The sequence below is a fragment of the Mytilus californianus genome, unplaced genomic scaffold (genome assembly GCF_021869535.1).
Source record: "Mytilus californianus isolate M0D057914Y unplaced genomic scaffold, xbMytCali1.0.p SCAF_1, whole genome shotgun sequence".
Lineage (NCBI taxonomy): Eukaryota > Metazoa > Mollusca > Bivalvia > Mytilida > Mytilidae > Mytilus > Mytilus californianus.
This window is the reverse complement of record NW_026262581.1, coordinates 118,213,960-118,241,592: the sequence shown is the minus strand read 5'-3', so window position 1 is coordinate 118,241,592 and position 27,633 is coordinate 118,213,960. Positions and strand designations below refer to the sequence as shown.

The following is a 27,633-nucleotide window of genomic DNA, read 5'->3' as shown; positions in this document are numbered from 1 at the left end:
ATCAATATCGTAATTTTAATTATTAACTTTTTTCTAAAGTTTTGAAATATATTTAGAAATAATGCATGCAATTTAAAAAAAAGTATAAACTCATTTACATTCTACACTCTATACAATTGTAGATGGAGAAACGTTTCCACTACTCTTTGCACTTTTACCTTGAAGTCAGAGTTTGTTATTGGAGCCAGAGGTAAAAAAAACATAGGTGTTCGAATTAAAAATTTCAATACATACATTAAAGTATTAGAATATGTTATTTCATAGATGTATTATACATTTTTCCAAGCAAACAAGAAATAAATAAACGAACGAAAACTCTCAAAGGTATATCTTGCATAGTAGATAACAGAACCATATGATTTATCAACTTCAAACTTTATCAAACTTAACAATATAATCTTCACGACACACTATGAAAAAAAATTCAACAGTTATTTGAGATAAGTTTGCATGATATAAATAGCGTGTTACAATATATTGCACACATTCAAATTATAGTTTATATTGCATGGTAACGACTCACAGATTTCATGGACAATAGCCACAGGAATTCAAATTCTGGTTGAAAAGAGTAGAAATTTCATCTAGTTATAAACTTGAATGAAGTATACTTTGGCATTTGCAAATTTATCGAAAATTTAATTTAATTCAAACAAGCATCTAAGAGAACTATAACCATAGACAGGTCTGCTATGTAAATCATTTGTTATAAAAAAAAAACAATTTTGTTAGGTCTTTAAGAGAAATACATCATACGGTTGTGGTCAAAGTAGTTTTAAAATCGTTCAGATTTTTCAACAGAGTAACTTCAGATAATTCATTAATTTACCAAAAAATCTTTGATATTATAAAAAAGCATAAGTAATAATAAAAAAAATAAATAATAGAAATACCGAGAAATAATATTGCAAAGCAAGCTAATGACGGCTAACACAAAACATGTATACACATTAGAAATTCACTCTTGTGTAGTAAATTCAATTGCTATAGAAATATTTTGTCATGTCGGAACAATTTTCATAGTTTCTGAAATAACTTTCCAATGTAGAATTATGACGTAATAATCAATATAGACATACAAATGCATTGAAATTAAACGATGAACATGTTAATTCAATATACAGAGACTAATAAGACTGCTGACATGAACAAACAGAGGTACAACTCATTTTAATACATAACAATTCTCTATTTAGTAAATGATAAACCAAAGTGAAAAATAGTCATGTTCCACTTGATACTTTCTGGATCGAGCAGCATTATCTTAGTTCACATATAAGAAAAATTATCTTAGTTCACATATATGAAAAAAATGTTTGGTCTATTAACATTAAAGTAAAAATCCCAATAGATTGATACTAGCATCTCCGATTTGTTTGGTGGTTTGCCCAAAAGGGAAATAATTTCTATCTCTCTAGGATAATGATTTATATGCTTACATTGGACAGTAAATTGTCGTTAAATTTGAAACAAAATCAATAAGTAAATAACACCTAATTGTTACCTGAAATCAACTGTTCCTTCTCCTTTTTCAGCATAATACCTTTTCTGAATATTTTCGAAACTATTGCAAATGAGACATTTAAGGCAAGAACCTGACTACATCCTACTGATTGATAAAGAATAGTATGAATAATTTAAAGCTTTCACATTATATGCATATATCATTTCAAGAAATAAACATATTTATACAAAAGAAAGAAACTAATATACATATATAATAGTATGCTAGTTAGTTTATCTACAGGGATGTTTCAAGTTCACTGGAAATTTGAATACGTCTCAAACTCTTTCAGGTATTCTATAACTGCTTCGTATATGAACTGAAACTGTTCCTGAATAAGTAATAAGTCTTAGTATTAAAAAATCATATACAATATATCTAAATAGTCTCATTTCATTACCTTTTTGTTGGCGTCTTTGTCAAATTTACTATATATTAGAGCACCATTTTTGTTGGCGTCTTTGTAAGATCTATTTGTATGTTTGCTTGAATTTTTTATGTTGTATGTCTTTGATGTATGTTTACAGAGTTTTGGCCGCTGGATCCCAATTATTGTCACATTAACCTATCATCATCTGTTTGGAATGGTCACCCAATTTTGTCAATATAACGGAAATATAAACAACTGTCATAGAAGTGGGAGGTTTAGTTAGCTATTATAGTTTAACCCACCATTTTCTTCGGAAAAATCAGTAATATGATAGTTGTTTTACACTTGTTCCGTTGATAAATAACGTTTGATTTTGTCAGTTTTTTATGGACTTCTCCTTTTTGAATTTACCTTTGAGTTCGATACTTTTGTTATACATTTTTTTTTGTTTAATATGCCATATGATATTTTAACAACTTCCAATTCATTTTTTATAGGAATAACACTAACAAGTGAGAATTTGTAGAAGGAATCTCCAAAATTTAATGTGTCTATGACTTACATCAATGTTAGGAAAATAATGAAATTATAATCTCTGAAGTTCATATGATTCCTTATCTTCCAACGTAATTTTGAGCCTAAAGTCACTTTAAGTGAATGACAAACTTAGTATAAAAACACTTACACTAGAAACAACGTTATTGAACATATCTGTCAGAAGCCTTTCGTTTGTTTTCATGTAGAATCCAATGTAATAGTTTTCAAATAAACAAGCATTTCCAAAGACGAAAGACACCATTCCGCCCAACTTTTGTTTTCGATTTGAACATCCCTTTGGTATATTTTTAATTTTGCCTCTCGTTTTCTTGACCAATGATTTGAGAAATGTAGACTTATTTGTAGACTTTCCCCTGTGGATCTTTTTTTATATCTAAAGTGTCTCTTTTTCTGTTATAGTATCAAAATAATGGACAATAACACACAAAAAAATATCTTGTCTTGCTGATCATTTAACTTTTTAAAGTTTCTATCTATCTATTATAACTTCCAAGATTATAAGCAAAATCGCATAAAACTTGAAAAAAAAGTATTTAAAGAGCAATAAATCAAATACGTAGTCGACCAACGATTTCAGCTAAATTGATAAATTTGTAGATCATGTATTGCAGAACAATCAAACGGAAAAGTTTGTCATTTGAGAGCAATGACTTCTATAAGTAGGCGTCTAACATATGTGATATAAATGGACAGTAGGTAGACCTCAACATTGTGATTGTTATTACACCCAGATAGATTTTTTCTATCTATAGAGGTTTTCAAGATAATATTCAAACTTGCATGTCATCTCGATGTAATATTTTAGCCATGTCAGCCATGTTATATGGTAGGCGGGATCATCGGACATATTTTTGAAAACTAAATACTCAAATGATGATTTTGGCCAAAATTGGTTAAATTCCCGTAATTTCAGAGAAGAAGATTTTAGTAAAAGTTAACGGACGACAACGGACGATGATGAGTACAGACGACGGACGCAAATTGATAGCAATAGCTCAAACTGGTGCTTTTGGCCAGGTGAGCTAAAAACGAATGTGTGAAAGCTTGCCAATAAACATGATAAAATCGGGAATCTTTTATTCATTTTTATAATTGTAAAATTTGCATCTTTTAAAATATATATTTATATGTATTCTTGCGATATCACTTGATATAACATCAAAATATTTTATAGGAGTAACACGACGGATGTCACATGTGAAACAGGATCTCCTTACCCTTCCTGAGCACCTATATCAACACTGGATTTTGGAGGGAATCATTTTGCTCAGGCTTTAGTTTTTCTATGTTGTATTTTTGTATACTGTTGGTAGTTATTTTTTTATCGTTTTTTTTTCGTTTTTTGCCAGAGAATTGACAGTTTGTCATTGATTTATCAGTTTGAATATCCCTTTGCCGTCTTCCTCTTCTTTCGGACATTTAATTCCTGGTTTTGATTAAAGTATTCTTTAATGTAAGATAATTTTGTCAACTAGTTGTCTTTTGGTTGTTTTTGTTCTTGGGTTTGCTGTATAATTGAGGTAAACCATACACCTCCTTGTATTCATATTCAAATTCATTTAAACATGACCTTTAATCTAATGTAATATTTTGCAGATAAATAATTATGTTTAATTCGAAAACATAATACACCACCAAAGTCACTTTAATTTTCGTTTTATGTCATGTCATTTAAAAGTTAAGATGTATTTACTTTTGGAACTGAATTTAATTTATTAAATACATGCAATTCATACTTACATAGTTTGGAATGATCTGAGGTCTTCTATTCCTCATCTGTTTGATGATGTGCTGTATATCGACATCTTGTTCTATTCGAAGTCGTTCTATCACTGTCGCCAAAACACAGTATAGCCCACTTTTATCACAACCATTTCTAAAAAAAAATAACTGTTTTGTTCAAATCACTTTGTTCTGAATCCTAACAATTGTATAGTTTAAAGTTTTTATTTGTTTGCTATATTTATGAAAAATATCTGATGCACTCTAGATATCAAAATTACATTCCACGTGGTAGAAAAGTCCCTCCAGTCTTTCATTCATAATATTATATGTTGAATATTATTACGTACAAACAGTGAACAAGGACAGGTCCACATCCTCTGTTATTACTATGTTCATCTTCTGTGGCAGACAGGAATGACAACATGTCGTTTGCAGATCCAGGATTAATCATGTTTTCTTCCCAAAACTTTGATTGGAACAATTTTACTTGTCTCAACTCCTGAAAGAAAAGTTTACAAATAAAGCTAGAGGTTATTTATAGGATGGTGTTAGGATATTTTTCAAAGTGAGTAAGATGCTTAAAAAAAGACGGGCGGAGTAAATATGATGATTACCATTAGTTTGCATAGTTTGCAAATTAATTGCAAAAATAGTAAAAATCTTAAGTCCTAATAATTTTGTTGATTTTATCGACATAATTACTGGGACGATATAGAATGGTTATGTTATTAAGGTAATAAAAAAAAAATCAAACTTCAAGCTTTCAAAACTTTTGGTGTCGAGGAAATTTATTTCAAATTTAGCTGCATGCCATATGCGCAGGGATCCAGTTTATATATCAGGAAACCCTTACACCATCAACGCACCCGTTCGCGATTTCCTCTGTATTTTTGGTTTTTACCTTGGTTTGTATATTCAATTGGAACCAGGATACTTTAATAACAGTACCAATTATCTTATTTGTAAGCTTTCTAACTACTATTATGTCGGTTGTACTGGTTGTGAACAATTAGACCCCGAATGTACTAAATCCGCTCAGTAGCCAGTACTTCTCTACTTGATGTAAATGATTCTTTTGTCTGTAAATATTCCCGGTAGAATTTTTTTTCTACCACAACAATTAATGGACGAGCTTACACGGTTTTTGTCTATATTGCTGAAGACATTTTTAATGCTTTCAAACATTTATTCTCATTGCTCTCTTATAATTAGTCTCGAGTTTATATAATGAAGGAAACTTTCGAAACATGTGCCGTTCGAGTAGACTTTTGGGATATATAATAGGTTTTTAAAACATTTTGATATCAGTGATCTCAAATCTGTGTTACTGTAAAAACTCGTAATGTGAACATTTTTCATCTTTGGAAAATAGAATATGAATGCCCTGCGTCAAATGACACAATTCAATGTCGAACCATTTTGGCTGAACAGACGTTACTTTACATATTTAAATACACATGCTTTTCGCTGTTGTTATGGGCAAAATGGCAAACAACGTAGATTACTTTGCCTACTGTGAATCGATAAAATTGTTAATTTTCATAACTTATTTCCCTATCTGTTTTGCATTACTTTACAATGTACTATATAATAAGAAGGAAAATATAACTCTTTGAAGGAAGAAATCCTCCTTTACAAAAACTTGAAATCACAATTATTAAAATGATGACCAACTCTAAAAATATCTATGTTGACAGCTTTTTGGAAAAAGAAATGAATATTAAATCAACACGATAACTATAAAAACAAGTCAAATGTCTATAAACTTTCTTAAAATTAGCTGTACCTTGTTCTTGTATTTGTATGTCAGATCCAAACAGGTATACAGGTTCTTTGAAATGGTGTTTGTTCTTGTAATGTTAAATGGACCAAACGTCACATCTTTATCACCTTCTGGCCAGTATACATTTGTTGATTTCTGATTTTATAAAACAACATTGTTCGCTATTAAATCTTGTGAGCCATGTTTTGCACAGATAATTTGTGATCAATTTGTGTGATATTTCCAAACGTTCATGAAAGAATTTTCATAATCAGGTTAGATATTGTATGATTATTGTTGAAAACAATCAAAATCTCAAAATAACATCCCAACTACTGGAATTTATGTTTACACCAATATTAATCACCCCTTTGATTCACAGATGACGACGGATATGTTCCACTATGTAATCACAATCCCAGCCTCTTTTCGTCGAATGTGACCTACCGAATTAAGACTTATCACCGAGTTTGTACTTATATGAGCCAAACTACGGTTGACACATGTGGAGCAGGATCAAATTTTACTTACCCTTTCGGAGCACCTGAAATCACCCACGGTTTTTTATGGGGTTCGTGTTGCTTAGTTTTTAGCTTTCAATACTTTGTTTTGTGTACTGTTGTGTCTTGTCGTCGTTTTTCGCTTTTTGCCATGGCATTGTAAATTTGTTTTCGACTTATCAGTTTGAATATCCTTTTAGAATTTTTCACTTCTCTTTAACTTTCCAGATAATGAACTGGTATTTGCAATGTAGATTTGAGAAAAAGAAACCAGTAAAAAAATCACTAGAAGTAAAATCAAGAAATTAATTGTTTTTTGTTTTGATATACACATTTTCAGTTTAATGTAACGTCAAGATCTCAGAAATATGTAAACAGAATTTCATCAAAGATACCAGGTTTATAATTTGGTGCCACAAGTTAAACGTCAAAATCAAGAGACGAAATAACATTCAAGTATTGATTTTATATTTTTCCATGGTTTTAGTTTTTGAATTTTTCACTTGCCATATGCCAGGACTATACAAAACGAAATGATCATTTGTCAATAATTCAAAGCCATGCCTGTAAATAAGTAGATATTTACTTTTTTGTATTGTTTACTTGAAAGAACAAATATTATAATATTATCAAACATCCTTATCTGTTCTAATGGCAAGCGAAAATATATAACAACATACTCCTTTTTGTATATCTTTGTTAAGCATGACAATAGTTGGAATTTCGTAATCATGCACCAGTCTCCAAAGGTCAACAACTGTCGTCTCCATAGGCATTTGTGTCACAATAAATGTTTTATTCTTTCTGTATCCCTGTCATGATTAAGAATACATTATATTGCATAAACACGTTTCAACGTTCAAGTTTAAATACGTGAAAAGTTAATACTTAAAGGTTAATGACCCCTTCTGTAGGCCTTATATTACTCACTTGTTTGTTTATGTTGTGCTAGCATTTATTGTTTACAAACATTCCTAATTAACCATTACAATAAACCAATCGTAATGGGTCTAAATTCCTACACACCCTAGAAGGTTTATTTGAATAGGTCTATATGTGTACTTGTTTAACTAATATCTTTATTTTAAAACTTGTTTTAGGGAAATCATTGATAGAACTGCATGCAGTTATCTGGTATTTATTAAGTACATTATTGTCAAATATTGGAAAAGGGCAAATGCTGTAGATTTTCTTTAAAATTTCCATATGCTTAGCATTAAAACAACAGAAGGATAGATATAATTCTCAATAAAAAAAAATAACGAATCAATGTAACTTTTATGTATTCGTTTGTTTCGAATTTCCGTTGGTGCAATACGAAAAGCCAACAAGGAATCAATAAAGACGACAACATAGGAAAATAGTCTTCTACTTTTTAGGCGGAAGAAGACTGTTTCAATTGTACACGATTTAAATCGGCACTCCTTTTTCTCCATGGTAAGGTTTTATTCAAATTATTGTTTCCTATTTTACACACAAAAGAATTTATATTTAAGCTTTGAGTCTAAGCTCTATTCATTTTACAAACCGATCTGGTCCGATAAATATTTATTTACGCCCCTATTTGGTTTAGTGAAAAAGGCGCTACAAGAAGCTAGGTGATATCTCCGTTGTTTCAACGACTTCATTTCTAACCAAGATGGCAGGATGTGAATTAGCAAGTTTGAAAATTTCTAGCATTCTTTAATCGACTGCACGACGAAAAAAAAATTGAAGCAAATGCGGACAATATATCGTAAAAATGTCGTATAGAAGGATTTTTGTTGAAAATCTTTTACAAAGTAAAATAATACAAATTAAGCTAAATATAAATATTCAAATTTAATATTAAATTGTTCATAAAAAGGAGTACAGCCCTTGGATGGTGTAAACTTCCCTAAAAAAACGTGTATGGTGTTATGGTGTAGGGCATATGGTGCAATGGTAGAAGGTGTATGGTGCTATGGTGTATGTATAAGGGGAATGGTGTAATGGTGTAACGTGAGATCGGGAATGGTGTGAATGAATGGTGTAAGATTTTATACATTAATTTACAATATTGTGATCAAAATTCGTTTTTTAAAATAAATAATAATTTTGTAGTCGCACGATTTCTTTGAAATAAAATTGGATTATGGTGTTATGTGTGTTATGGAGCAAAGGTGTAACGTGTATGGTGTAATGGCACAGGGTGTATGGTGTTATGGTGTATGATGAATGGTGTCATGGTGTATGGTGTTAGTGGGAGGTTTACACCATCCAAGGACTGTAAAAGGACTCATATTTTGTTTTATTTGTATAGTCGTTAAACTATAGTGTAATCTTATCAGGGTTTTTAGAATTTTTATATAGAAGAAAATCCTTACGGGTAAAAACACTGCATTTATATACTCGTTACGTCCATCTACTGCTGTCGATAGCAGTGGCATCTCTGATCCAACTATAAAATAAAATCATGATAACAGGTCATTATTAACATTCTTTCTTTGAAGAAGTTAGGAAATTTCAATGAACTACATCGGAACTATCTGGTTTTGTTATCAATAATAACTTAATATAGCAAAATAGATATACTGCCAGGGCTAACACAGATAGGAAAATTTAATGAAGCTAGTCTACCATATATTAAAGAGATAGTAAGGAAATATTTTGGCGAAACAAAATAAAATGATGATGTAGTTGCTGTTTTTAATCATGGCAATACGTTATATATTAAATTTATCGGGATGAAGTTTTTAAAAACTTAACTGCATGAAATTTGTAAATTGTTGATTGAATTATTCACAGCACTGGATTGATACCGCTGCTGGTGGATTATCAGTCTCCGCAGGTAATACCAGCTCAGTAGTAGTTAGTTCTTTGATATTAACATGGTTTTTAACAAACCATCTAAAATTGTTCGTTCCAAATTATGAAGTTATTAGGAAACGAAGGTTTTAACTCCCTCAGGTACAGTTGACCTTAAATGGATCTGGCTATTATATTAAGGCCATGTTTGGTCATATATATAGTTCTTCAACTGTTTGCTGATGAAGGTAAATCCAGATAAGCGCGTCAGACACATGCTACTTATAAATAAAGTGTTCTTTTTCATTTTTTACAATCAAACATACATTAAATTAAAGTTTATTTGACTAAATTGATAAAAGATTAGCCGAAAATAAGCTATCCCGTCACGACATTTATTAAGCTCACTTTTCAGTTTCTCCAACTTAAATTGTCTTATGATCCTTTTAAAGTCAACAGTGTTTACGTTTTGACTACCAAAGGGAAGTAACAAGTACCTTTTAGCGATCATAGTAATATTATCGTTCTATAACATCGACATAAAAAGTTAAAAAAATTAAATTCTCCTCTACCAATTTTCAAGCTAGCTGAAGACCGTGATAATTAAAATTGGTAATAAAACATCTTCAATTGAAAAAATAGTAAGATAATAACCAGTATGAATGAAATGTAAGTGAAAAAGTCATTATACGAACAATTACATGTTAGTGATGCATGGAGTTTTTACAGTCAAAGTAATTTGCATGCATGCTCACTATTTGAAAAAAATGTGCTTAACATTAAAATATGAATATATATTATTTTAGAGCTGCTGTTCTTTAAGTTTCAATTTATATTTCCTCAAGAGTATAGTTTCTAAACAGTTGTGCTTTGTCATGCTAAGGATCAGATGTCAATCGTAATACTTTTGATTGAAATGATATTCTTGTGAACCCTTAAAGATGAAACCCTGACAATCGTTCAAGGTGCACAGTCCACAAAATACATATATACGTGTATACTTTTCATTGAATATGTTGCGTTCCGATCTCTTTCCATGTTAAACCAGACTGGTGATACATTATTATGGAGGAGTATTAGTGGAGTAGATAGGATATTATGCATCTATACTTCAAAAGGTAAAAGAATGACGTCGACAATTTTTTTACAGGTTTGGTTCTAAAAACGGAAGGAAAATTTGACATAGACAGAAACAGAAAAGATATGACGATAAAAAGAAATACTAATACAGAAAGGTTTTATGTCATGAAATAATGTGTGCATTACTAAATAGAGTCGCAAGTAAGTTTAAGTATGTTTCTATAACGAAGTAACTTTTTGGTGATGTAATATTAAAATGCAAAAAATGTAAAAAATAAAAAAAGTAAGATTTTTTTCCATAAATGTACCTGGCATGATATTGCTATATCTGTTCTTCCCTCTGTTTTCTTCAGATTTGCCCTTACTAAATACTTTTTCGTCATGCCGACTTGATATAGAATTCAGTAGCTGTAACAAAACTGACATGTTTTTTTATGGGAAGACACTACCTTTTCTCAAATAAAAGTAATGTTGTCTTTGTTCTCCTGTCGCATAATATTTCTTACCTAATTAGGATAGCAACGATAAGTAAAAACAACACGCAGATGTTTTTTGGGCATCAGAGCTTTTTTTGGAGGGTATTAATTTTTAAGAAAATGTTACGCACGTTTTATAAATGATGTGACATTTTATTAATATCAGACTTGAAACCATTATCAACTGTAATATGACTGTGATAAGTAATACATATCTAAAATAACTGCATACTTTTACTAATTTGTCATGATCAATTTAAGCTGATCATGCACAGTAAGAAACTAGATATCTTTTAAATATTTAGGACTTAAAAGGTGAAAATACAATTTAAGCATGTTATAGAAGATTCGTTAAAACCAATTTCTAAAAATAAAATGTTAAAGATTTATTGTGTGAAAGTACAAATATGTGAGTGCATTTTGAGTTGAAGTAGTTTACCTCATATTCTATTTGCAGCTTGTGCTTTTTCTTTTTGTTGTCAAATCGCATCATGTTTTTATAATTATCCGGAAAATCCCTGCAAGGTATTCCCGAGTTTGGACACATGAGGGCTTCTAGAACAGCTTCATGCAAGAACAAGTACTGGTTCTATAATTTCAAAGAAAATATTTGTTAGACCATATAAACCTGTAATAAGACCTGTAAATCATTATGTCCCTAAGGTCTCGAAGCCAAATTTTGTTATCGATTGGAAGTCTTCTAGTGTTATAGAGAATCAACCAAATGGAAACAACGATTGCATCTTGCTGTCCTATTTTACATGAACAGAACGACATTTTATTTTTGACATTTTGAACTTTGATTGCATGCTGTTTATCGTATTATCTTTCTTTATATATCATGATAAGTTGTTTTATTCCAATATACATACCGCTGTTTGTACCATATTCACTCTCTGATTTCTTAATATTTCAACACTTCGGAAAACTTCAACATAGTCTCTATCTTTCGCTTCATTTACTATATAATCCAATGCAATGTATGTACCAGTACGACCTACCCCTGCACTGAAATTGCAATAAGATAGTTCCTGTTATTTTCAAACAATTGAATTGCTTCTCAAACCATTATTCTTAATTTATGTCAGTACATACAAATTTTAGTTTTAGTCAACAATGGTGTAAGTTAAATTTAAGGGGTAATCAGGAAACATAGATTTTAGTTACATTATCATTCAGGACGTATTTAATGTGTTTCATTGCTATATTGAAACTGATCAAAGATACTATTCAACAAATTTCAACGACATCCATAACCCATCAATCTGCGGATAAATGAAATATATCAATAAATTGCTGTATATCAACACCCTTTTTAAAGATTGTTGAGTCCAAATCGCCTTTCTGAATTTATCATAATTTTAAAATTACCGAAGGCTGTACGTTGACCTGTATATTATAGTTACTTGAGGCTTGGGTTTTCTGTCTCATTTCTCCTCTTATTCATGTTTGAATGATTTTCCTGGTTTTGCGATGAATGTGTCAAGATTTTGAGACATGAATTAATGTAACACATCACCTCTTTTCAATCATTTTTATAAGTTTTATTTAAAAATGTTTGTTCCTCGTCCTGTTTGCAGACCGTATAAAGTGTTATGTGTGCATACTCTCATATTTGATCAGTTATGACACATTTATGTTTGAGATCATTTTGTTTATTTTTACTACGGAATCACTTTCAGAATGTATATTTATCGATCTTGTATGTACCGTTTATTCAAATTATCCTTTCCTTAGTTCCTGCAAAGTTTTCAAACTTATATCTAACATGGTTTCTGATCGATCGATGTTCAATAATCAAATTAGCATTTTAAGTATTTTCCTAAATCAATCAATTATGCATGTCGTCTCACTATTTCTAATACATACAATCTTTGATAAGTGTTCAGTATGACGATACATTTTCACTTCTGTTCTCGTACTATGAACAACAAAATTATTTATTTTGTAATACAAAATATTTCCATAATTCATGTATACATTACAACAAAATTATTTTTATTTACCTGTGTACGTTATTTTATTTGGCGGCATTTTGTCCAAGGTTATGGTTGTCTTTCTGATATTGTTTTACATCTAACCCCTTTGTTTTATTAATTTTGTATTTACATTGTGTCATAGATCAAATTTGTTCGTTCAGTGTATATATAAAAAAGAAAATGTAATATGATTGCCAATGAGACAACTCTCCACAAAAGACCAAATGAAACAGAAATTAACAGCATGTTCACTTGTTTTTGTTAATATGTCTTTTGATTGAGTTAAGCCATTTCAATTGGTATTTTATACTGTGTCTTTCTATGTTGTGATGTTACACTATTGTTTTAGGGTAGGGTGAAGGTTGGCGCCTATTAAAAAAGTTTAAACCCACTGCATTTGTATGCACCTGTCCTAAGTCAGGAACCTGATCTTTAATGGTTGTCGTTTGTTGATGTGGTTCATAAGCGTTTCTCATTTTTTTTATATAGATTAGACCGTTGGTTTTCCGGTTTGAATAGTTTTACACTTGTCATTTTTGGGTCCCTTAATATATTGCTGTTCGGTGCGAGCCAAGGCTCCGTGTTGAAGGCTGTACTTTGACCTATAATGGTTTACTTTTATAAATTGTGACTTGAGTGGAGAGTTGTCTCATTGCCACTCATACCACATCTTCTTATATCTATGTGCTAAAGTTTACGTTGACATGGATTGAGATTGAAACTGGATATTTCATGGTGTTTTCATTTGCCTTTTATGTCTTTAGTTACCAATTAATTTTTTTTCTCTCAATATATGTCAAAAAAGGTTGCAAATCTTTGGCGAATTAAATGAAAATATACACAGTAGCGTCCTTAAAGCGGTCCTGTTCATAAGTTAGCATGAGCTGACAAATCCGCAAGTAAACTTTAGGATAGGCATGGGAAAGTTTTACTTTTGTTTTTTTGATAGCCGTCTTTTTTTCTCTTCTTGTTTTGCCATGAGCATTCGCGATATTTAGCGGCATGTTTGATACATTGTACTCCTGTGATTTCCTCATTAATATACCTGATGTTATGTAATAGCATTATTTTCCCAGAGTACCTTCAGCAGATACTTTTTACTTTAATTTTTTTGTATCTAAATAGAAAAGCCGTTATTATCTGGATATCCAGGAAGTTAAAGTCGTCTGGTACCTTTTAAGCTGCAACTAAATTAAAGTTCACAATAACGCAAGAATACAAGCAAAAAGATTCAAAAGTAACGCTTTTTACTGATTTAAAAGGATTACATTATATGTAAATAAAACTCTACGTGTACACCCCAGCAACATCTAATGTTTGAATATTTACTGTTTACGCAATACCGTTACGAAATACGTCAACATTTTTTTAACAAGTACATTTCTTTGTCCGGAAAATTGCTAAATTGCTATAATATGACAGCTGTTGTGCATTCTTTTGGTGTGTAAGTGCTTTTGATTTTGCCATTTGATAAGGGACTTACCGTTTTGAATTTTCCTCGGAGTTCAGTATTTTTGTGATTTTACTTTTTTTTCAACCAAACTCAAAGTCAATCTTGTCTTTTACATGTTCACTTTATAAAAAAAACATCAATTTCAATAAATGGAGAACACATAATGACTAAATACACATCTATACTGCAGGCAGTTATGTGGCTTTCAACACAAAGGACCGTTGTTTGAAACAATAAAAGCCTTCGAAGGTATTTTAAAAGGTGTTTTTATATAGCCAAAAATTGTAGGTAAAGAATACTTATTGCATAACCCTGTATTTTGGAGGGAGAAAAACAAGCATTTTAATATCTGAACCTGCAATGAACAACCATAGGCCCTTTTGCCACTGTTCTCGTGGTGTTGACTTTGTGTCGGAAGTGAACCAAGGATGAAGCATATTTCGGAACATCTTTGTCGGGCCAAGCAGTAAAGTGGAACTGAAGAACAGTTTTCGTGACGTTTTCCTGTCAACATAAGAAAAAAAAAAACACAAACTTTATTGAAATTAATTACCGTAACAATTTAATACTAATTATTCGTAACTTTTAAAAATTTTAAACGATTTAGAGCTGGGCATTTTTGTATAACACATTTCTATGGTTGGAGACTATATGTTGTCCTATATATATATTATGGGTATTTTTATCGTTTGATTGTTGTACCATTATCCAACGTTTTATTCGTATATTTCTAATTGATAGGACACATATCCATATTGTTATTATAAAACCGTGTGATACGCTTTATGTCCTTGAATGTCCGCCCATATTCTTATTATCGTTAACAAAGTAAAGCTTTGTTTTTTTAAACTATACCATTAACACGTTGTCATTTCCTTATTTCTTTGTATTTGCCGAATACTTTTTTTTTTCAATTTTCAATCAGCTACAAGTCATAGCTCACAGACCTGATACATATGAAGGTATTATAAGTGAGCAAAGATCCCAAACATATTGTTTCAGGTTAAATTTGTACATTTAAATAGATTGTCTATCAATATGAATGTAGAATAGCTCGGAACCCGGATATGTTTTCTCTCAATCGATGTATGACCTTTGAACACCGGTATACTACTGTTACCTTTATTTACAACCGTTAATTCATACGAACGCGTTTTGTACGATCTGGAACAAATGGGAAAATATGATTTGTTTATTTGTTGTGATTAGCTTTGAACTAGCTTTCAGTAACCGTGAGTACTCTTATATCGGTTATTTTTGTCTATCGTGTTTATGTTAGTTGTTTTGGGGTTTCTTACTGTTCTTTTGAGTTAAGCAAAAGTTGTTCACATTCTCATTCTTTGGTCTATGTTGGATAGTTGTCCCATTGATAATTAATTGCTTAAGTTGTTCCAGAACTCTAATCTTATAACATCCTTTTTTTTTTATAAAACCTGGAACATGATATACGTATTGTTGATCCGATCATTTAAAATTTAATTTGACAGTGTTTAGTGTCATATATTTTTCGATCGCGATTTTACAAATAAATATATTTAAGATTTGTTTTAAAACGAGGGACCTTTACTTTTTTCCTTCAGTTGATGAAAACACCATAATATGGGAACAAATCGGTATAGTGTATAAATGTATCTAAGATCAATTGGACACAACGATAAGAACGATGATAAAAAAAAAGGAGACACTAAAGATCCAGATATTGAATTTTTTTTTATTAAACTAAAGACCAAGAAATTGATAAAAGAGATTTATTAAACTAAAGAAAAATGACCGTATTGCTATGAACAAGTTAATCGCACCTAAATTTCTTCATTACGGCCCCAAATAAACATATCGATATACTGAACCTATCGTATTTATTCAAATTGTTTGTTAAAAACATGTATCTTTCGTCTTTTTGGTCAAACATTTAAAATCAAACTACTTATTTCTATAAGCACCTTTTGCAGTTTTATTCTTCTGACAGTAAAATCTGAATAAACATCTTCTTTAACCAAAAGTAAAGATATGGGTCCGTATGATGTCTTCTGTTGTTCATGATCTGGCCAATATTGAATGCATTTTTCCTAAAATTAAAAAAGTTAAACAGAAATAAATAAAGCAGTTTTGTTCTTCAAGAAAAAGAATGAAAATAACAGTATATACATTGTATGCGTCCATAGCGCTTTTCTGGATTTACCTTCATTAAAAACGGTCACAGCCAAATATTTGAAATCTAATGATGTTTTCTTACCGAAGCACATGAAGAGTAATATGATAAAAATAACTATAAAATTATAGTCAATTCAATCTAGTATATACTTCGGTTCTGAAGATAACTTAAAGAAACGTTATACGAACGTCATAATAATCAAGAAAAGTAGGTGTTATAAATGAAACATTAAAGTTCTTCTGGACGTTACATTAGCTTTGTTCTCTATCTCCGTTATAATATCATCAATGTTTTTTTATCTCTATATTTATACTTGCATTGAGTGTAACTTTGTTACAAGTGAAAAATGAACAGCTTAGCTCCTGATTACCGGACCAAGGTATGTTTTAAAGAGGTTCATGTTCTTTTATATTTTCTATGTTTTTTCCATTTTGAAATATTAGTGATGTTTTAAACCACAGTCTTATCTAACATTCGTCATCATTAAAGTTATATAATAGCAGGATTACACATTAAGTCAAAGCTAAGGGTAAGAGTATAAACATTTTTTAAAGAATTTGGTGATGTATTATGGTTAAACAAGTGAAATTTACAATTTCTCTCAGACTGTTGTATGATGCCGTTACTCTGGTATATATGACTTGTTAACGTACTTAAGCGTAGGCAACACACCGAAAGTCAATAGCGGACCTCAAGAGATTTTTTTTGTTTTATTCTTTTTTTTTCTTTTGGTCATGGTGTTGTCTGTCTCGAACTTGTTTTTTTTTTTTTTAATTGCTATGTTTTTTTTTTAATTGCGTTAAATAGCGAAGACACTGATATAATCGAAAAGAAATTATTTTGTTTTAATTACCTTCCCATTTTCGAACACATTCGTCAGCATCACAATTTTACCACAGTCATATTGCCAAACCATTCTCCAAAAATCATCAACAGTTTTATCTAGAGGACCTGTAATAAATTTCCTGAGTTTTGATAATATACCTGTCAACTGATCCGTATTTTACGGGTGTGACCCATGAATTTACAAGCTAAATATGCTGGATTTTTCAATACCCGTCCGGGTCAATGATAACCCGGGATTTCACCAAAATGGCCCATTTGCACCCATATTCTAGTGCCACACGACTTCAAATTTTGACACTCTTCTTATTAAAATATAATAACAATTTGTTAATTACCTAGTTAATTAAACCCCAGAAAAGTCGAAGCAAGTCAAGCTTGACTTACAGTTGTATGTCTTAATTTATAACATTTGCAATTTGCAAAAAGTCCATTTACTATAAAATCGTTTTAAAACAACTTAAACCTCTTGTATTTTAGAGCGATACAAGTCTCTAAATTATGTGTAACCATTAATTTTTGTTGTCACTTAAACTCCATGTGTTTAACAGGTATCAACTTTATCACCAACTTAAGTACACAGCGAAAGTAACCCATAAATTAACGCTTGTTTGCCATGTTCTGCAGTTTACAACTAGTGCTGACGTTATATACTTGCATGTTGGTTTTATGTTGTACTGTTTGTTAAACTGCCGTTTTAGATCCATACTTTGTAAATGATATTGTGATAGTTTTACAAATAAATATCTGATGTACTATTGGTCGAGTTCGAGAAACGTATCATTGACCAGGGCTATCATTTCGTATACCATATATAAGAACTGATGATATAATATTAACACCATCACATCATAAATAGCAAATAACATGCATAAATATAATCGTGTAAACATATTAAAGCAAATGGTATGGATAATAATGAATATATCAATTTTGACTACCAGCGCTGATCCATGAAAACGTTTCCCTTAGAAACATATTAATCGACAAGGGTATCGAATACTCATACTGTTAGACCATCCGTAAATAGTTTTCTTCTCTCCATCCTGACGTGACAAATTGTATTAATTCAATCCAATAGAATCTTAGCCACACCAATGAACAAAAAATCAGAACATTCTTTTTGTTTAGTAATAATAAGATGGCGTGTATATCTACTGATACTAATTGCTTCGCACAGCCGCAGTAATTTGTAAACATTCGTCATCGTCGTAGTCGTCGTGCATCTATCAATTTTTTTTAAAATTCCAACGTCTTGCTTTGACGAATTTTAATTCGTTTTAAAAGATATTTCATGGAACGCAAAGGTGGAAACTACTTTGCTATTCTTTGCTATTGGTACCATCAAGAACGAAATGTCCACAAGCAGTGGCATCGACCAAGCGGCTATAAAAATTATCAATGATATCAGGCTTACTATTGTGTACGCTAGACGCGCTTTTACGTTTACAACCACTTGGAATGCCAAATTTAATTAACGTGGTATATACATTTCAACAACATTAATTAGGAGATAACTGTATTGCATTTTAAGCTTGGCGATCGTAAAACGTAGATTTCACTGTCGCAATTTGAGTTTACCTAGCAATGTGTAGCTTTGTCTGATATCATTTAATCTTCTTACCTTGTGCAGCTATATATTTTCGAACTTGTCCATATCCCTAAAATTGGTAAAACATATTTTTTTTGCGATTGAAACATATTGTTTAGATCCTAATCTATAAATAACGAAAGCATGTTGTGATAAGGTCTGAAATAAATACTCTGAACATTAGCAGTGTAATTCTACGTGCCTATAACTTCTATGATTTACTGTTTAGTGAAGATTCGCCTCATATTGAGTTAATATAAATAAAGGCAATAGTAGTATACCGCTGTTCAATAGTCATAAATCGATTTAACTGAAACAAATCCGGGTCACAAACCAAAACTGAGGAAAACAAGTCAACTATAAGAGGAAACAAAACGGTACAACAGAAACACTGAACTGCTACAAAAACAAAGGCCAACATACATAAAAACGGACTATGTGATGCCAAACCTCCCGCTTATATAGCAATGTTAAAAATACCGCTAAAATGACAACATTACGTGACAGGAATAAAGTACAAATAAATGCGAGAACATTCAGGACAGAGAAATACATAAATAAATAATATTATAGTCTGTTTCAACATGTAAACCACAGAATAACAGCGAACACCTAAAATTAATTTACGACAGAACACAAATACAGCAAAATAGAATAATGAACTGTTCGTCACACGAATGGAGCAACGCCACAAAAAATGACGCAACAGGTAAATTTCAAAAAATACAATATGAAATTGGGATTAAGTTTGTAATAGTGTTATTTGATGTATTTTCTTACCATTACAAGAATATTAATATAGAATTGTGTTAGTAATGGTGTAATTTTTTGTTTTTTATAACCATGGTTTTTCTTCTTGTGCATATAGTTGCTTTTAACCTAAAATATATCTTATATAATATTTTCACAATGTATTGTAAAGAATTGTGTAAAGTAAGCAACTGATTTTGGGGAGAATATTTCTATTTTAATTACTAGTGCGTGTGTTTCAGAAGGATATTGTTAAAATTATAATTATAACTTGTACATAAGTAAACTATTATGATACCTAGTGTATCAGTGTATCAGGACAAACACAAAATGCTCTCCATGTTCGTGTTAATTTCTTACTGAGTGTTTTAAATAAAAACCTTAAAAGTCATCAAAATTATAATGGGCAGTTTGTTCAGTGCTTGATTATTGTCAATCAAACGTTGAAAAACAATTCCTTTAAATGATTGATTGTTTGTTGTTTGCTTAACGTCCAGTAGAAAATATTTCAAGCTCGTTCAGGACGACCGTTCAAATGAAGGTACATTGTGGGTGTCAAATCAAATACGCAGACTAAAGTGTTATCACTCCCTATATATGCGAAAAATCAAGGAATGTGCAACAAAAATATATCATTTTTACAATTAATTCCTATGAAAAAGGAATCTGAAATATGTTCTTAGCGGTAAGATGAATCAACTCAAGCAGGGATCGTGGATTCGTAGCTCAGGGTAAAATGATTTCATTTGCTAAATATAACTTTACTTTAAATTTGAATTTCAAAAATACAACTGAATAGATGCCCAAGTGATGTTAAGGGGAATTTATGTTATTTTTATGAATGTTTGAGTCTAATTGCTTCCCCTTCTTGCTTTTTTCGAAAGGCGCACCACTAAATCAAATTATAATTGCTGATTCAATAAATGTCTCAAAGCATCTGCAACTGTTTTTTCCTCGGAATATTATCTGTTTCACGTTTTATTTGCCCCATGCAAGTCAAATGACATTCTGATAGACACCATATGACAAAAGAAAAAAAATGTCCTTATATTTAATTTTCTTCTGAAATATTCAATCGAGTATCTTTCATATGAGTTTTATATGGCGCTTGTATGAACATTTCTTTAAATTCTTTCTCCATTTAACTTTGAGAGAGTAATTTCGGGTGGAAAATGTCATAAATCACTGAACATGAAAGGGGTAATAGTGCGTGATGATTGCGTGCAGTATTCTCATTCGTATTGCTTCATATTCAAATAAAAATTTCCTGACAATTTCATAAAAGAAAGGATTATCTGCGCATTGCAGGAACTATGCACGGCCTTAAAAGTTCCCAATATAGCTAGAAAAATAAATATTATTTGCTGTTTACAATTTGTTAACAATATGCTGCTCGAAAATAGAAAACATTGGAAATTGACCATATCCTTTTTCATTAAACTAACAGAAATCCAACAACATATAGTTTCTGATTTAAATTATAATTCCAACCGGGTTCATGTTTGCAATTATTCAAATGTCAGCAGCGTCTATTTAAAAACCCCTTATCACTTGCATGTTTAAATGATTCAGCTTAGTCAATAACAATTTCCCCTCATCTACATATACGTTTTTCATCAATTTATAATATTTGGACGTGAAGTCATTTATAACATAATGTATAAGTTGTGACACAACCACAGATTGAACTGCAGTAATGAAATACATTTTAGCCATTATGTGGCAAATGTTAGTTCTACATATAGTATATGTAGCAGTATAATAGGAATTGCCTGTATCAATTATTTCAAGAAAGAAGTCTCTATTTTTGTAGTATAAGAAAAATTTTAAATGTTGATAAGTGTTCAAACAATAGTTTTGAAATCATTTCATTATGAAATATGTAATGCTGTCATATTTGAAACAAAAAATAGTTTAATTTATATTAATTATGGTTTGAATCTTTGTTGTTAGACACTTGTAATTAAAAATATCCTGAAAACCTCAAATCGACTTACCTGAATGAAAGATGCATTTATATAACTCGAGTTGTCAAGTATAACCCGTGTTTCATCATCTGTAACATAATAAGAACTATTACTGTCTATAATGATAATTATCGCTTTTATGTGTATTTTTCCTTTGATCTTTTTATGTGATAATTTTCATTCTCACTTGACTCGCTTGAGAATGAAAATTATCACTAGTTTCTAAGGTCCTTAGCAACAGCGTATTAATCCATATCCACGCGCTAGAGTGTCGATCAATCAGAAAAGTTTAGCCAGAACTATAAAAGAAAAACGTTATCGGATGACTGCGATGCAACGTGAATTTCACTTATAAATTAACTTGAAGTTTATAAAAGTATTTAAATCAGGTTTTTAACAACAACAAAAAATGTCAATTTTTTCATTAATCTGCCACAAATGTTTGTCTGTCTGTTTGCATGTATTGTATGGTGTTCGCAATCTTTGAACACACCGGCTGATCAGTTCAAATATGAATGAAAATCGTTGTGTGACTAAATATATATCAAATAAATCTGCGCGAAAAAAAAAGTACCAAAAAAGAAAATGCATTCTTATCGTATTAGATATATTTTTGCTGTAATTTGTATTAAATAATATTCGAAAATGCACATAATAGTGAAACATAGATTATTTATGTTTTTTTAAACTCAATGCATTTTCTCATTCTCATTTCATCTCAGGGCTATCGCCCTTCGATGAGATGAGAACGAGAAAATGCATCTCGTTTAAAAAAACATAAATAATCTATAACTATCATACTTACATAAGCCTTTTGCGAACAAGTTTACAATGTACCCTAATAATCCAGAATCGACTTGTCATCAGGTTTCCTACTTTGAATGAGCAACACGACAGATGCCATTAGATGAGACTACTTACCGTTTCGGAGCACTTGAGTTGAACAGCCCACTTAAGTTCTAAATGGCTTTGTTTTGCTTTTGCTTTTGTTTTCTTTTTCTGTTTTAGTCTCTTTTTATCCATTTTGGTATCTTTTATTTAGTCTTGTTTATCTTTTATCCCGAATAAGTTACCATTATATAGCATAATTGTAACATACAAATATGTTTGGGTTTTCATAACGAGCCAGAGCCCTCGTAAGAAAGATCGTTGACTCTTTTCTAGAAGTTTTACATTTAACACTAAATATGACCGACTAACAGACTGTAACGATTTCACGACCGGAATAAAGTCTTTTGTTTTTTGTTTGGTGGTTTGTATGTTGTTTGTCTTTTAATTTTTGCACTTTTGACAATGGTGTCGTCTGTTATTCTTCGATTTATTGTTTTTAAATCCTGGGTTATTTAGTATATTCGTACCTTTTAAAATCATCTATGATACTTGATCACATACGACATTCCGCCTTAAGAATTACTATTTAAAGATTTTGCCATTTTTTGTGCTCAGACATAAATGCAATACTGGTCACAATTATCCCCATAAATCTAACCCTCTTTCGTTAAAAAAAAGTATGTCACTTACTTAGAAAAAGAGGTGTGCCGAGTTTTAGTGAATGATTTCTTATAATCAATTCAATAAATCTAACAAACTCACATGCATACATATCTTTATATTTGTTTTTCAGTCGATTCCCTGGTTTTAATGCTGCGTCAGTAGGTTTTTGTAGTCCACCTTTAAGCATCTGGAAAACATATTAAAGATGATACTTAAAAGAATTGACACAAAACCACCGACAAATGATTATGTTTCATCACATAATTATTCTAAAGAGCTTCCGACGCTTTCTCTGGATTTACCTTCGGTATAATAAGAACTTTCAAAGCCTAAGGAAACACCGAAACAGATACAAAGATAAATAGTTTATTTTATTAAACTGTCACAAGTCATAAGAACCTATCATCAAGTAAGAGGATGCCAACCGAAAACGAATTATCAGACAGTATCATTAATACAGACATATGATACATACAAAAGACAACAATTTTACATGTAAAAGGTATTTCGTAAATAAAACAATACTTCTAGATTACAACATGTTTTCTTTTTAAAATATAGTGAAAAGCGATATGACCAAAAGAAACATTAGGAAAACAGCCAAATCCATCTTAAGTGGACTTCTTTGCCTGACAGAAATTGAAACCTTAGTTTTTTTTAATAATTTCATAATTACAATTAAAGTTATGCTATAATCATGTCAGTACCAAAGCACTGATTAATGAGCTGATGATACGCTTAGTAACTTATAGTCCACAAGCATCGGTATCTACCAAGTGTAATGAAAATGAACAAAAACAATTGAAAATGATTTGGGATGAACTAACAGATAAACAAACGGATTAACGGAATAACTGACAGGTGAACACACAGATCGAAAACATAATGCTTCTCCTACTATCATAGGCGGGACATCATACAAACAAAAAACTACCATTATAACACAAATCTTCGCAATTTCTTGTCTTCACTGTGTCCCATGAAATATGTTGAAATCATATATGATAACATCAATATTATTCGGAAACGGATTTATTGGACAGAGCAAAAAGACTGTATTGACAAGTGTTGACAAAAAAACTTCATTTTATCATTCAGTCCGACAAATACTTTTTTGTATTTTTAAAAGTAAACCGATTCTTCACCAAATACAATTGTCAAATTTGTTGAAGTGTCATCTTGATTATTTTAATGAAAGCAATGAGGCCAAGTTGATGAGTAACCAGTTTATAAAAAAAATCATTATCAAGCATTGGTTTTTTAAAAAAATTGTTATTATCATTATAACTGTACAAGTTTCCGAGGCACAAATCTTCACAGTTCACGAGTGTTGACGTCAAAAGCTTGTATACGACTGTTCTAACAGCTAATCAAAATAAACTAAAAGCATCAAGGAAAAACGATCAAAATTATTCCGACACAGATTATATATGGAAAATGTGTTTTCGTGGAGAAAAGTTTTGCATTCGTTAGCAGGACACGGTATTCGAAATTTTTATCGAAGCAAAGACACACATATATGCGCATGTTAATATGTTCAGCAGTAGGTGCATACGATCTATAGGTAAACTTGTTACACTATTATAGTCTCAACGTTCTATCAATGGTGATGTACTGAGTAGAATGCAATGCATAATTTGTAAAATACTCACAAGAAATTCTTTTAGTATATCCCCTTCTTTACCTCTTCTCTTCTCAACATATTCATAAAAGTTTTTGACTTCAATGGCATCCTTTGGTAGCTGTGAGCCGACACTGAATGCATAATAACCACCAGTTTCGTTATCTTCCTTTACCTCGTTGTAATAAACATTTTTTGTATGACTTTCCACCACTGGTTTTTCAATGTATGATTTGGTCTCTTAAATAAAATAATGAAATTAATATTAAAATAATGAAATTAATATTAAAATAACTTATCTATCCTTGATTTTTAACGGAAAAGCATGCACAAGTGAATTTTGGCTCAAAATGATCTAAATATAATACTATTTCATCAAAAGTTTCATTTATGCAAATTAGTTTGTTAGTTTTAGTAAACAATGACATAAAAGCACTATTTGATCCAAGGAAGGGCTTCTTTTACGACCTAAATTAGCGTGGGTGAATCGGTGGTCTGCTGGGCTGATATGCATTAAACCACTTAAGTTAAGATATCCAATCGTTGTACTAATTCATCGTTGGACATGTAGAAAAATTCGTTCGTTCGGAACAAATCTTTACCTTAGACGTTTTATGCATATCAGCCCTGACATCTAAAATCTAGAATGTAAATGATTTAGTTTCAGATATTAAAGAAGCAAATTGTAGTATTCAAATAGATGACATAATGGTTTCAATGTTATTATACGCTGATGACATTGGATTGATAGCAACTGATGCAGAGAATAGTTGGACATTTTAAACAAGTGGTGTGAAAAGTGGAGATTGACTTTAAATAAAAACATAACCAAAATTGTTCATTTTAGAAATAAATCTATACAAAGAAGTAATTTTCAGTTCAAATGTGGTGAACTATGTCTTGATTTTGCATCTTGTTATAAATATCTTGGTGTTCTTTTGAATAAATTTTCGGATTATTCAATAATTGCCAAAGAATTGTATAAATCAGGTAATAGAGCTCTTGGTGTTATTAAAGTAAAGTTTTGTAAAACTGGTGGTATGAATTTGATGTATTTACAAAACTATATGACTCTTTAGTCAAAATCATTTTTACATATGCTTCTGGTGTATGAGAAATTAATATACATAACTATATAAATAGTTTGCAAAACAATGCTTGTAAATTTTTCTTAGGCTTAAGCAAGAGAAGCAGCAATTTAGCTGCTAGAAGTGATATGGGTTTTTTTTATCAGGTGATGCTCTCTTAAAAGTTGAAATATTCAAACTATGGAATCGTCTTAAGTGTGACAATACCAGTATAATATGTAAAACGGTTCATACCTGGGCGATTAGAAGAAAATCGTCGTGGGATTATAGAGTTTTACAGTTAGCTCCTAAATATAATGTGATTGAAAATGTAGAAGATGAAATCAATTTGAGTAATTTATGGGATTCTATACAAACGTTTGAAAAAGAATCTTGGTACCTGGAGTTATGGCATGATAAAAATAATGTGAATGGTAATAAACTAAGATTTGATAGATTGTTTAAAACTTGTATTGGTACGGAGCCTTATCTAAAGTTTGTTAATAGAAGATGCCACCAACGTCACTTTTCAGAGCTGGTTCGTTACAAGTTAAAGTTGAAACAGGTCGATATGCTAGACCACCAGAACCTCTACAAGATCGTTTGTATATTTTTTGTTATAGTGGCCAAATTGAAGATAAGAAGCACTTTCTTTTTAATTGTTGTTCTTACTCTGATATCAGACATGATTTATATGCCAAAGCCTGTCTTTTAAATGTTGATTTTGATTATTTATGCGTTATCTTATGTATAATGAGAATATGGTTCCTCTTTGTTTTATCTAGTTCCCTTTATTCTATGTTTTACCGACGAAAACATGTTGTAATCTAAAAAATATATATGTATGTTTTGTTTTATTTACGAAATACTTTTTACATGTAAAAAAGTTGTCATTTTGTATATGTATTAGATATTTGATTTAATGATAGTGTCGCATAAGTGGTTTTCGGCTGGCATCCTTTTACTAAATGTTAGGTTCTTATGACTTCATGTATATATATATATAGATACTGTGATGGATGGTGACATTTTAATAAAATAAATCTTATCTCTATCTATTAAGAGAAAGTGTCAAATTCAAAATTAAAAGCTCAAACACATCAAACGAATTGACAACATCTGTCATATTCCTGAATTAGTACAGACATTTCCTTATGTAGAAAATGGGGGATTAAATCTGGTTTTATAGCTAGCTAAACCTCTCACTTGTAAAACAGTCGCATAACATTCCATCATATTGACAACAATGTGTGAGAAACACAAACAGACATAAAAGGTAAAAATATAAAAAAATTTGGGTACAGCAGTCAAAATTGTGTTATAATCTGAATCACTATATAACAAACACTTAGTCAACAAAGAAAAACAAAATAGCATGTCGACACTCTATAGACAAAGCACATAAGCAAAAATGAAAGCCAAGAATACAAAAATATTTGCACTTAAATTTAATTTAGTCACTCCATTGTATTTTATTGTATAGTTCTTACATTTGCATATAATCTTGAAATATAAAATGTCAACAGGCTGGAAGGAAAACCGACTTGATTATGACAATTAATATGATGTTATCTTACCTCTTTCCTCAACCTGAGAATAGATATTACTGTTATTCAGTTCTAATGTAGATTCTTTGTACCGCATTTCGTCTTTGTTCTTCTGCGGAACTTTTCGTCTATAATTATAAAAGGTTCAAAATATTAAAACAGTTACCAGTTATTGTAAATAAAGGGATTTTCTATATGTATTACCTAACATGATGGCAGTGATTGCAAAGCATCTTGTCATTTGAAGAGAAACAACAATCAGTACAAATCATTCGACGGGTTCATTTACTACACATCATTTTATATTATTTTCCCGGCAACAAAATGAAGGACAACTTATATTAGAATTTGTTTTTATTGAATTTGTTAATTGTGCATTTAAATGCGCCATAGGGAAATTGGGAGACGCTTTTTTGTTTGTTGTATCT

At 30.8% G+C, this 27,633-nt stretch overlaps 1 protein-coding gene across 1 annotated transcript; it reads right to left on the bottom strand.

Annotated features, from left to right (window-relative positions):
• Positions 1 to 1,731: 1,731 nt before the first annotated feature.
• Positions 1,732 to 27,302, bottom strand: LOC127738864 (receptor-type tyrosine-protein phosphatase kappa-like). The gene is made up of 17 exons (XM_052250321.1): positions 27,236 to 27,302; positions 24,623 to 24,831; positions 23,070 to 23,157; positions 21,507 to 21,565; positions 18,793 to 18,829; positions 17,179 to 17,276; positions 16,114 to 16,239; positions 14,529 to 14,677; positions 11,614 to 11,749; positions 11,181 to 11,330; positions 10,574 to 10,673; positions 8,765 to 8,838; positions 7,100 to 7,231; positions 5,944 to 6,075; positions 4,505 to 4,656; positions 4,173 to 4,308; positions 1,732 to 1,835 (listed from the first exon to the last, which is right to left on the bottom strand). Exons 1-17 carry the CDS (start codon positions 27,300 to 27,302, stop codon positions 1,761 to 1,763), a joined length of 1,920 nt encoding a protein of 639 aa, XP_052106281.1. The 3' UTR covers positions 1,732 to 1,760.
• Positions 27,303 to 27,633: the final 331 nt, after the last annotated feature.

What these genes read in the sequence shown, in the direction of transcription:
- LOC127738864 (XM_052250321.1), bottom strand. Translation starts at nt 27,302, where the DNA reads ATGCGGTACAAAGAATCTACATTAGAACTGAATAACAGTAATATCTAT. An exon ending in ATATACTAAAAGAATTTCTT is followed by an intron (nt 23,158 to 24,622) that starts GTGAGTATTTTA and finishes TATGTTTTCCAG; the next exon opens with ATGCTTAAAGGTGGACTACA. An exon ending in AAAATATATAGCTGCACAAG is followed by an intron (nt 17,277 to 18,792) that starts GTAAGAAGATTA and finishes AATTTATTACAG; the next exon opens with GTCCTCTAGATAAAACTGTT.